The sequence below is a fragment of the Physeter macrocephalus genome, chromosome 15, assembly GCF_002837175.3.
Source record: "Physeter macrocephalus isolate SW-GA chromosome 15, ASM283717v5, whole genome shotgun sequence".
NCBI lineage: Eukaryota > Metazoa > Chordata > Mammalia > Artiodactyla > Physeteridae > Physeter > Physeter macrocephalus.
Window position 1 is genome coordinate 31,508,942 of NC_041228.1, and position 12,286 is coordinate 31,521,227.

The window sequence follows — 12,286 nt, forward strand, 5'->3', positions numbered from 1 at the left end:
GCGCAGGCTCAGCGGCCATGGCTCACGGGCCCAGCCGCTCCGCGGCATGTGGGATCCTCCCAGACCGGGGCGCGAACCCGGTTCCCCTGCATCGGCAGGCGGACGCGCAACCACTGCGCCACCAGGGAAGCCCCCATTCTCACTCTTAAAGGTACAAATAGTATTACCAAGCAATATCAAGGTTGTTTATTCCTTGTTCATCATGTAAACTTGTAATGTATGACAATGAATTTGTGTCATCTCAAAAATAAAAGCATCTGTATATATTATTAAATATGGACAATATTAGTCTGGCTAAGCAGATAAAGCCACAACCTTATAAATTACCTTACTAGATAACCATTTAGTATGATTAACCTGTTTCCTTCTAAATTCTATGTATAATACTGTCAGAGACAGACCACTTGGAAGACATCCCAGTTTTGTGGTCGATGAAAAAGAAAAAACAGTTATTTTTAGTGATTTCACTGGGAAGCAAGCAGAGATAATTTCTGTGCTATGACAAAGTATTAAGAGTCAACCATCTCAGAACATCCACATACCAAGGAATTATTATTCAGGTCCATCTTCCCAGCGAACGGCCCCCAGGTGGTTCCCACTGGAAGTTGCTGCCGACTCTGAATTTTTCGTTCTCCATCTTTCTGAAACACCTCCAGCTCTCCTGCAGACAATGAAGACAAGAGGCGTTTAAAGTACTTTCACTTGTGCTTTACCAACAGCCGTCTCTTTCTGTGTGCTTGCTTTACACGAACAATATTCTCAGGATTCATATAAAGAGAATTAATTATGTTCATCTGAAGAACAACTGATCTTGGTATCCTGAGAGGAGAATAAAACTTGTCCTTATAATTATATTCACATTCAGTCCAATTTCTTTCTTGAGCCTTTGCACACTTATCACCTACTGAAGTCCATTCTATTTAGTAAATCCTTAAGAAGCAGAAATGATAACACGTCCTCAGAAAGCATTGATCCAATGCCAAAACAGATAGACAAGAAGTGTTAGGACAATGACAGAGCTAAAATTCCTACATTTGATGGCCAAAGTAACTAAAAAATTACAATTAAAGATATATACCTTAGGCAATAACTGTATTACAATGATTCAAGAGTCTTGGTGAACAACATGGAGAGTTTTTGAAAGTACTTGGCAATTTCCTGAATTTACTACTAGTTTCAGTGGATAGAACAACTACATGTGCAAAAAATGGACATGTATGTTTTTGCAAATTAAAAAAATGTTTAATCAAAGTCATTACTTTTTTATATTTGGTACTTTAGGTAAGATTCTATGTTACCAAAAGCGTTTGGACAAAAACCCTTAAGAAACAGACAGTTTAGGATGGTCTTCTTCCTTTTATTTCCTCCTAATTATTACTTTGGGATCATTAAAGAGAAACAGGAAGTAAAGACAGTATACACACTTGCATAAAGTAGGAATTCATCAAATCCTCACTCAAGAAATAAATGAATAGATGAATAAAAAAAGAAATAAATGAAGCCTTCAAAAATTTAAAAATTGGTCATTAAGCCTAAACATTGTTTGGAATAAATAGAAAAAAATCTCGATCAGGAATTGGAGACCTTCTCTTAAGTAATTAAATCTATGATATTTATGTCCTGAGAGTATTACCATACTATATTATCACACTATTTTTTTATATTTCAAAATATTAATCTTAATAATATAATTTATTGTTTCTTTTAAATGGAATTTCCTCTCAGTCTGCTCAAGAGCAGACATGAAAATGGAAGGAATGGAATAGGAAGAAGTATGAATGGAAACCAATATAGAATAGACAGCTGAGGAAAGTTCTAAATAAAACAAAATGTGTTCAGTAATTACACTTTGCAAATGATATATAAATCATGGTAGGTAATATATTATGAAATATTTGCCTTCATATGGCCTTAGTTTCTTTTCAAGTCAATAACTAAATTTAAATATATAGATTTAATCTTGAGGCTTTTAAAAGGAACACCATCGAATTATAGTTTTCAAATTATAGTTTTTCCAGATACATGCCCAGGAGTGGAATCACTAGATCATATGGTAACTCTATTTTTAGTTTGTTAAGGGACTACAGTTCTCCATAGTGGCTGTACCAATTTACATTCCCATCTGCAGTATAGGAGGGTTCTTATTTTTTTCCCACAGACTGTAATACAAAAAGATACATGTACCTCAATGTTTATAGCAGCACTGTTTACAACAGCCAAGACATGGAAACAACCTAAGTGTCCATCGACAGATGAATGGATAAAGACGCTGTGGTATGTATACAGAATGGAATATTACTCGGCCATAAAAAAGAATGAAATAATGCCATTTGCAGCAACATGGATGGACCTAGAGATTATCACAGTAAGTGAAGTAAGTCAGACAGAAAAAGACAAATATCATATGATATTGCTTATATGTGGAATCTAAAAAAAATGATACAAATGAACTTATTTACAAAACAGAAAAAAATTTACAGACATACAGAAAACAAACTTATGGTTACCAAAGGGGAAAGGAGGGGGAGTTTGGGATTAAAATATACATACTACTGTATATAAAACAGATTACCAACAAGGATCTACTGTATAATACAGGGAACTATACTCAATATCTTGTAGTAACCTATAATGGAAAAGAATCTAAAAAAGAATATATATATATATATATATATATATATATATATATATATATAAAACAATCACTTTGCTGTACACCTGACACTGAGAAAACATTGTAAATCAACTATATTTCAATAAATTTTTCAACATCTTTATTGGAGTATAATTGCTTTACAATGGTGTGTTAGTTTCTGCTTTACAACAAAGTGAATCAGTTATACATATACATATGTTCCCATATCTCTTCCCTCTTGTGTCTTATTAAAGACAGACACACACTTCTCACTTTTTTTTTCGTCCTTATGTGTCAGTAGCTAAAGATGATCAGTAATGAGGCAAATGGACCCAAAAAGATTCAATAAGTCTGAGTTTCTGAAACATAGGTTTATAAGTAAAAAACATTTTAAATAACATATTAATGCTTAAGTATCAAACCCCGAAGCTTACCCAGAATCCAGGGAATATGGAACAACAATAATTTGTTTTCTGCATGCAGAATAACAAACCCATTTCTGAGATTTTCCCTTGAAAACGTTTTTCATCCTCATACAATCTTTTTGATTAATGCATTAGAATCAGAGACTTGTATAGAAAATCCTCAAAGACAGAGCATAGCCAACAACCTGTTATGACGTCAAAGAGGGCTCAGTGGGAAATATCCCTTAACGTATGTATGCATTTTCATATTGATAATGCAGTTATTTAAAAATGTGGGATAATTTTTCTATTTGAAAAGAAACTGTTTAATTTCTATCTGATAGTTCTTATTTTTCCTTCATGCTTACATTTTAAACAATTTCTTTACAATTTACCCTCTAAAGATAAAATACATTTCAATCCTTCAGCTAAACACTAGTTTAAAATGCTCTTTTCTACATAAAAATGATGCCCAAATAATTTGCTTGTTTTTACACACTAAAAAAAAAAAAAAAAAAAAGAAAAGAAAAAAGAAAAAAAAAGAACCTAGTCATGTCACATTTCAAGAGATACCAGAGGAATCATGAAAATCTTTGAAAACCCTTTAAAAATGTAATTAATCCTCTCTTTCTGCCACTGACATTTTTCATTTGAAAAGGGTTCAGACTCAGTCAAACAGTGACTTCTTATCTATACCTGTGGATTTACAAGCAGGTCTGTCTTTTAATGGATTAAGAACTACAAACTTAGGGCAGATCACGCAGTGATACCCAAATATCTCCAAAGTTTTTGAGGTGTCTTTGACTATGCATTAAAATTTTAAGCAGGCCAAAAATAGTTTTATGAGCTCTTAAAGATGGCCATAACAGAAAGTCCAGTAACTGTTCAAGCTCTCAAGTCAATCTTTTCAACTTTATTATACAAACAGGCAAATTTCAGTCTCCTTTTTGCTTATCAAGATGTCAGATGTTATTCTGAGGTTTGGGGAAACCCTTTCTGTTGCTGCAACAATTAAATTAAAATATTTATTTATTCAGAGAAGCTTTATAGAAAACTATAAGCACATTGCAGATAGCATTTACACACTACCAAGACTACACAGTTTACTGATAGCAAGAGAAATAAGATATTGTATAAACAGAAATTATATTTCATTTAACATACATGTTGCTTGAGTATAATTTTTTTTAATTTTTTCAAAGATTAATAAGTGTCATGAAATAGAGGAAACATTATTGCACTAAATTAAGATTAACTTTTAGTCCCTCTATCAAATAGCCAGCTGAAAGGCCATGAGTAGGTTATGTCTTTTCTAAGTCTTTGTTTTGTCATTGTTAAAGAGGGGTTTGCACTCTCTTGCTACTTGATAAGGTGTCCGTGACACCATGATTTTCTTTCCCCAGATATGATATATTAGGAGAGGTAGAAAGAACACTGAGATGCTCGATCAAAGACCCAGGTCCTAGAACTAGCTTATCATAAAAAGAATGTTTGACTGGAAAAGATCAGAGATTTCAAAATCAGAAAGCAAAGTTCCATTCTCATTTGATTTGTTTACTCATTCTTTTCTGAATCCATTCATTAGTTTATTCATTCATTTATTCTACTAATATCTACTGGGTAACTACTAAATACCAGATAGTGGGTTACACCCAGGCATAAAGCAACCAACAAAACAAGCTTGGGTTCTGGATAAATCTGAGGAAATGTAATCCATAAGGCTTGGTAAGTAGAAGTCATAGAACTTAGTGATTATTTAGATTTTAGGTATTAGGGAAGGAAAAATCCAGCAATGATCTTCTCATATCTGGCTTGGGCAAATGGGCCAATGGTCATGTACCTATTGAGATAGGGTACACAGAATAAAGAAGATTTAAGGATAAGGAGTTATAGCTTGGAAATATTGAGGTCAAAGTGGCTTTGTAAGCAAGGCAGGAGGTGATTTGGGGTGGAGAGGTAAAAGCCTGTGGCTCAGAAGCAAGGTCTTAGCTAGAGTGATAAATGTTGGCATTTATTAATTAAAACCAGCTTGTATATGGTAAAAGTCATAGAATTTTTGATCTAGGAGAGAGTATAACATGATAAAATAAAAAGATCTAGGATAGAGTTCCAAGGACTTTCAAAAAGCAGAGGGATGGAGGAGCAGGCACAGAATATTTAAGAGAAGTGTGAGAAAATAGAAAATAGAGAATAAACTGGACATGGTACCATAGCATCCGATGGATTGATCAGGAATTTAAAAGAGGAGGGATCAATTAAGTAACCTGAACATTTACAAAAGTAAGAAAAGGACTGGGAAAATTCCTTTTGATGAGATGGAGACCATGGGTGTCTGGAGTGAATGGAATGTTTTAGAATGGGAGGCCAGCACACAGATTCAAAATCGAATTGGAGAAAAATAAGTGGAACAAGTCACGTGATCCTGAGCAAGTCCCTTAACCCTCTCAATTTCAGCTTCTTCAAACCAAATAGGAATTACAATATCTTCCTCATATGGCTGCTGTGAGGACTCACTCAGAAAACATAAGCAAAGTACCTAATAAACATTTACTATTTCACCACAAAGAAACTGAAGCATTCTAAGAGCATGTCCACATACTTCCATCATCACATCTAACTATTCAGTGTCTGTGGTCACACTCCTTCTTTAACACCTCTATCCAAAATTCTCTCCATACCTTGACTTTTAACGTCCTTTTAAATATCTCCTGGATTTACCTTTCTTACCAGCATTTCCCAGTTTTTACCAACTCAGATGTAGAGGACCAATGAGCCTCAACTCACTCTACATATCTGATTTGGGCTCCAAATTCCTGCCAGGGTAAACGTATTAAAACTCCACTTTCATCTTGCCATTCATTTGTGCAAGTCCCTTCACTAGCTTCCTTTTGACCATCCCAAATTGAACATCTATGCCTGAATCCTGATACCACCGCAGAGTTGCTCCACAGCATGTACTGGACTTCCCGTTCTGCTCTCCAGAATTGTTTCTTCTTCTTTCCAGTCAAGAAACTCTTCCTTATGGCACCTTCCTCCTCATCTCCAGTTTAACTCCCACACCTTTCTGAGAATTGTTGCTGCTACCTGGCAGACACACCATCCTCCTGGCTGCCCTGATAAACCCTATTAATGTTGCAAGATCAAACTCAAAGGTATTCTCTTTCACCAAACAACTCTGAACTCCAGAACAAACTGAGTTCTCCTTCCCTAATTCTCCCATAACATTTATAGTCCATGCAGTTTTGCATTTAATTATTCCCTAGTGGTTTCTCCTTGATAACTTCTTCCACCTCAACATCTCGAACTATAGGTGCATTTTTTATTTCTGTTTATTCTATGGTAATTAATATGGTTTGTGACATGTGGTAAGTGCAAAATACAAATTGAACATCGTTGATTGGATAACGATTTTCCTAAGTTCACAGACTTAACTGTAGTACAGTTAAAGCTGATTTTAAAGACAAAAAAAAAGTTGTCTTAATACGTGTCTTCTCTTTGTATTACAACAATCATACATTTCATTTGTTCAACCTTTTATTGCATTAACTACATTACCTCATCTGTGAAACATGGAGCAGGATGAAAAATTTTTCTTTTCTGCCCAATTCATATTTTTAACATGCTGGGTAAGTTCACACAAAATATTTGAGACACACTGGATGGACTAATCAATTTTGGTAAAAGATAATATTGTTAGTGCTGAGGGCTGTTTCTCTTATCTTCTTGATAATGTATACTTTTAAAAGTCTGTGATTACTCAAAGACTTATGATAGCTTCACTTAAAAAAAAAGCCCTGAGTAAGAAACCACTACCAAACACACTGCAGCTTTTAAGATATCAACCCACTTTTTTTGTCCAAATAAAAGAAATTTACTGGTGGAAACAAATACTTAAAATCAAGGGAGATACCCTCAAATCTTTTTTTATTGAAGGTGCTGTCAATTCACTGTTTTGTTTCTTTTTAATAGAGTCCTTCTGATGCCTCATCAGAGAGCAAAGTACATGAAAACTGTAGCATACCAAAGGGGAACAGACAAGATGTGGGCCTTTTCGCATAATTATCAGCAATCATGCTTCAACTGAATTCAGCATTAAGTTGATGGCATAAATGTATATGGTACTTACAGAACATCCCTTAACTCCAGGCTCAGATTTCATAGAAGGACATGGTTGCAAGTAAATGAGATGACAGAAGATCCTATTTCATTTGCTGAAAATAAACTTCGGATTGGTTTGAACATGGTTTTAAATACATAACCAAATTTTAAAGCAGACCACATGAATTAGCTCATAATGTTTATCAGGTCTTACTACAGCAGAAGGCTATAGCGTCAGAACGCATATTTATATTTTCTTCATGGTTGGAAAACATTATACATCATGGTATCAAACATGGACAGCTCCGAAGTCATGCTGAGTTCAAAAAGCACTCAAAGATTCTAAAAATCTCAAAACATTTTCAAAGTCAGCCAAGGTGGCTGAAGTATGGCAGAGCTCTTGCTATTTTGTGGTTTAACCATTTGACAGCTGCCTGCCAGATACATAAGAGGGTTAGATGATCATTTTACTGCTGATTATCTTTACAGCCAAACTGCAGTCTTGCCACTATGTGTGTTTCCTCAGGCATTAATAACAGCATGTTTCATCTGCGTTCTAAGACAAATAGTGCCATTTATATTACACTCTGTTGACCCATCTCGAAGCATGGTTTGGCACAGGAAATGATAGTTCTTGGTTAGTAGCTACAAATCGCCTTATAGGGATACCTTTTCTAATTTTCCTTCTCAATTTTTGAGTCATACAGTCATCACACACACTAAACTACAGTTTTGAACATAAACTTGAAATACGACATTCCCTATTCAAGTACTCCAGTCAAACCCTGATAAATCAGGCTGGCCATGCAGTGATCTTATCCCTTCTGACTCTTTAATAAATCGAACCTTGTAAGTTCTTACTGTTGGAAGTTGTCACTAAATGAAATTGTGACCTTATCCGGCGCATGAACTTATCCTGCTGACAACTACATTTATTGTGTGGATAAGAAAGGAAAAAAAGAAAAAAAAAAAGAGTAAAGAAAAAAATGAGATATTTGATAATTCTGATCTTAGCCATACGTAACTCTAACAGATGGGATCTTTTTGATGTTCCATTAATGATTTGCCAAAGATGAGTCTCTACTTAGAGAAAAATGCTCACCTAAGGTAAGTGCTGGGGGCACTGCAGATGGTATTAAAAGTGCATGAAGAGGTACTGGGTAACAGCAGCGAATCAGAAGCTATTAGTGTAACACAAAGCGCCCTGAATTAGCTTGTAATTGCACTGGAAAAGATAACATAATGGTGGTGGCAAAATAGAAACATTCCCTTTTCATGCAATGCATTCAGTACCTAAAAACTAAAACAAGACACTGGAATGGTCTAAAACCTAGCAAAGTTAATTCACTGCATTTCTTAAGAATACAAAACATACCCTTCGGCTATAGTTTCTAAAAAGTCATAGAAATCAATGTGTACAGCATTAAGAAGCAAATTGACATGCATACGCTACCAAATATTGGCATGTATTACAAACTCAGGAAACTTTTATTATTCTGGCTGACCTTAAGGATTAATTCTGAGGCTATTATATGTCTAAATATTCTTTCTATCCTAAGACCCATTGAAACCTACAAATTATCATCTTTAAATAGAGAGATAAAATGTTGTTTTAGGTAGTAATATTATTGGTAATAAGTAGAAAATTCAAGATGCTTTTAAAAACAAAACTATGACCTGAAATAAATAAAACACCTCCACCTGCATATTCACATACAAAATAAGTTTTACATACAGAGACCATGTTCAAGATTGGGAGAAAGAAACTGCCATATTTTGCCCTTTGTTCTATGTCTATTTATATGAACAAAAACTCAGCTCAACCCAGGTGTCGGAAACTATTCACCTGGAGTGTGACTAGCTCTTGCAAATGTTTGGAAAAGTCGCTGGAAGGAGGAGCTGTAGTTTCTGGACACTTTTCAGCTGCTGGAAGGAGGAGGGGAGCCAGCACTCTTTTGCTCAAGAAACTTGGACAGTATACTTCTTTGCTGCCAGAAACCCTCCCTGACTTTCCAGACACCACTCCTTGTCACAGGCTGACCCAACAGCACTTCCTGATTCAAATCTTGAGACATGGAGGGAGGATATGCTTTGGGAGGTACAGGTAGGGAGGAATACCATGGATGTAAGAGGTCTGGGTAAGCAGACACAGGAAACAGCAGCGGGGGAGCAACAGCCAAAAGTCTCTGTCGGCAAGAGGGTCCATCGAAGGGTCAGGGCCTGCAGAGCCCTGGTCAGAGAAGGCTCGTTTTCTCCAGGAGGACAAACTCTAAAGGAGAAACTTTGGGTAAAAATCAATCATAAGTTCCTGTTCGATGAAAAAGAAGCAAGGAATGGCTTTTAGAGAACATTTAATACAGAACATCAAAAGACCTCATCGATATTTAAGGTTCTAGATTTTAGGCAACATTTACTTTTGTCTGTTAAAATTGCATGCTTTCTCATAGTTACATTTATTTATTTATTTATTTATTTATTTATTTATTTATTGGCTATGTTGGGTCTTCGTTGTTGCGCATGGGCTTTCTCTAGTTGCGGTGGGCGGGGGCTACTCTTCATTGTGGTGCGTGGGCTTCTCATTGCGGTGGCTTCTCTTGTTGCAGAGCATGGGCTCTAGGCGTGCGGGCTCAGTAGTTGTGGCTCGTGGGCTTAGCTGCTCCGCAACATGTGGGATCTCCCTGGCTCAGGGATTGAACCCGTGTCCCCTGCACTGGCAGGCAGATTCTTAACCACTGTGCCACAAGGGAAGTCCACATTTATTAATTTAGAAGAAGATATTATATTTGGCACACAATGGAACTTTTCACAAGCCACTGCTGATATTTAAAGACCACTGCCTTATGAGGTATTTTTTCAGCTTGACTCCTATTAACCCAGATATAGTCATGCTTTTAACATCGTGAGATGGTATAGATGGAGATGAAAGAAAATGTACTGACAAGCTTTAACAGGTAAACATTCTTAAGCATCAGTTGTGATTAGAATGAGTTTTGCCTGGAAGGAAGACCTATGTGAAGCTCCACGTGGGAGTGGGGAGTTCACTTTTTAGGTCATGATATCAGAGAACCAAAGGATGGCAGAATGACTTGACAAATAACATGGGGACAACTACAGCATTACTTTGAAATCCTTTAATCTAATCCAGGGAGGTAACAGTGCACTGTAGAGTACTCTCAGTCAAAGACAGAAGAAGACTGCAGAAGACTGGTCTAAAAGTGATATTCCATTATAGATTTTAAAAATTTTATCCAAAAACAAGTATCATTTTTTAAAAGAGTTTTAAAAAATAAGTGGAAAACAAAACGATAAAGAGACGAAAAATTTAATACGTTACCAATGAATATCGATCCTAGGATACTTGAGTTCACACTTAACACTATTGTCAGTGCATCACATATAATATTGAAGTGTTTTATGAAACCTTGACATGGGTCCCCAAATTGGCGAGAATAAGTCCTGCACAGTAAACATTAAAGCATCAACTATACCAGCCACTTAATTCTCTAATTGTATGGATTCTTCAATAAATACAATATATGTATATATTTATCTCTTTTGAAAATGTCTTTAGTCTACAGAAAGATTTAATATGTAGGCTATAATACTGGCACAAAGTTTTTATTTCTAAAGTTTGAACTCATTGCTGAAGATATTTTTAGTTTCAGAAAATACTTCCAAAAATGTAATCCCTAAAGATCAAGCAAGCTGCAGTCATTTATTTGTAATTCTGGAGTCTTTTATTAATGCTTGTATATCTTCACAGTTGTATATATTCTTAAGTTACACATAACTGACCAGAGTAATCTTGCCAAAAGCAGCCTCCTTGACACTCTGGCTTTTGGGGAGCTGTATATAGTTGATCTTTCTGTGTTGTGAAGGCCTTACCTCTCTGGTATATTACTTGAAATACCCATCATTTGTGTTATGTTTAAACCCTACCATCTTTTGAAGTCTGTCTGTCATCTCCTGAGGAACATTTCCCTGATTCATGTAGCCTCTCCTTGCCAGAAATTCAGAGGTGATCTCTCCCTTTGAACTCCTAGAGTATTTGATTTTAGCACTAATATATATATATATATATATATATATATATATTTTACCATTTTCTTCCTTATAATAGTGATTTTTTAAAAATTTATTTATTTACTTTTGGCTGTGTTGGGTCTTCGTTTCTGTGCAAGGGCTTTCTCTAGTTGTGGCAAGCGGGGGCCACTCTTCATCGCGGTGCACGGGCCTCTCACTGTCGCGGCCTCTCTTGTTGTGGAGCACAGGACCCAGACGTGCAGGCTCAGTAGTTGTGGCTCATGGGCCCAGTTGCTCTGCGGCATGTGGGATCTTCCCAGACCAGGGCTCGAACCCGTGTCCCCTGCATTAGCAGGCAGATTCTCAACCACTGCGCCACCAGGGAAGCCCTATAATAGTGATTTGTATGTATTTATTATCTCTGGACATGGAACTTTCTAGATTACTCCACAATGCTTTCACCTGGTAGTGTTGCAGAAAATATAAATGTGTGTGTGTGTGTGTTCACTGTTTTGGGTTAAACTATTGTTTCAAATAAACGATCACTTTTGTATATTCATAATACTTTTTCACTTTATAACACACACTTTAATAAGAAGTTCTCAGAGAGTGTAGGCATTATTATTATTATTTTACCATTTATCATCCTATTCATTGGGCTGGAACTAAAAGCTAAAGTATCAATAACTATTTAAGTTACAAAATTAGTAGTGAGACTAGGACTCCAAACCCAGTTTTCTGACCCTCTCGTGTTCATTTCACTTTATCAGACTGCCCCTTTAAAAAAATTTTAACAACTTAACTATGTGGAAGGATTGACCTCAAGCCCCAGTATCATATCAGCAGCCATTAGAGTGGATTCATTTGTAAGATTAGCTGCCAGTCAATTTGGAAAGCAGAATGTGAGTGCCTGAAGGATGGGGCCACAGGGCGAGTTTCGAAAGAGGCTAGGTGGTAGAAAAGATTAAACAAACAAGACAATGGGAAAGTGTTACAGGAGGAAGAGTGGCAAAATTATTGTTTGATTATCAGAGTTCACAATAAACTTTTACATTTCTTTTTTTTTTTAACATCTTTATGAGTATAACTGTTTTACAATAGTGTGTTAGTTTCTCCTTTACAACAA

The 12,286-nt window shown here is 35.9% G+C and overlaps 1 protein-coding gene across 1 annotated transcript in view; it reads right to left on the bottom strand.

Moving 5' to 3' along the window:
- ZFPM2 (zinc finger protein, FOG family member 2) overlaps window positions 1-12,286 on the bottom strand; it is a 478,247-nt gene that overhangs the window by 232,954 nt on the left and 233,007 nt on the right. Inside the window, exon 4 of the mRNA XM_028500479.2 lies at window positions 543-661. Within this exon, the coding sequence (XP_028356280.1) occupies window positions 543-661 (119 nt within the window). The remainder of the gene's footprint in view (window positions 1-542; window positions 662-12,286) is intronic.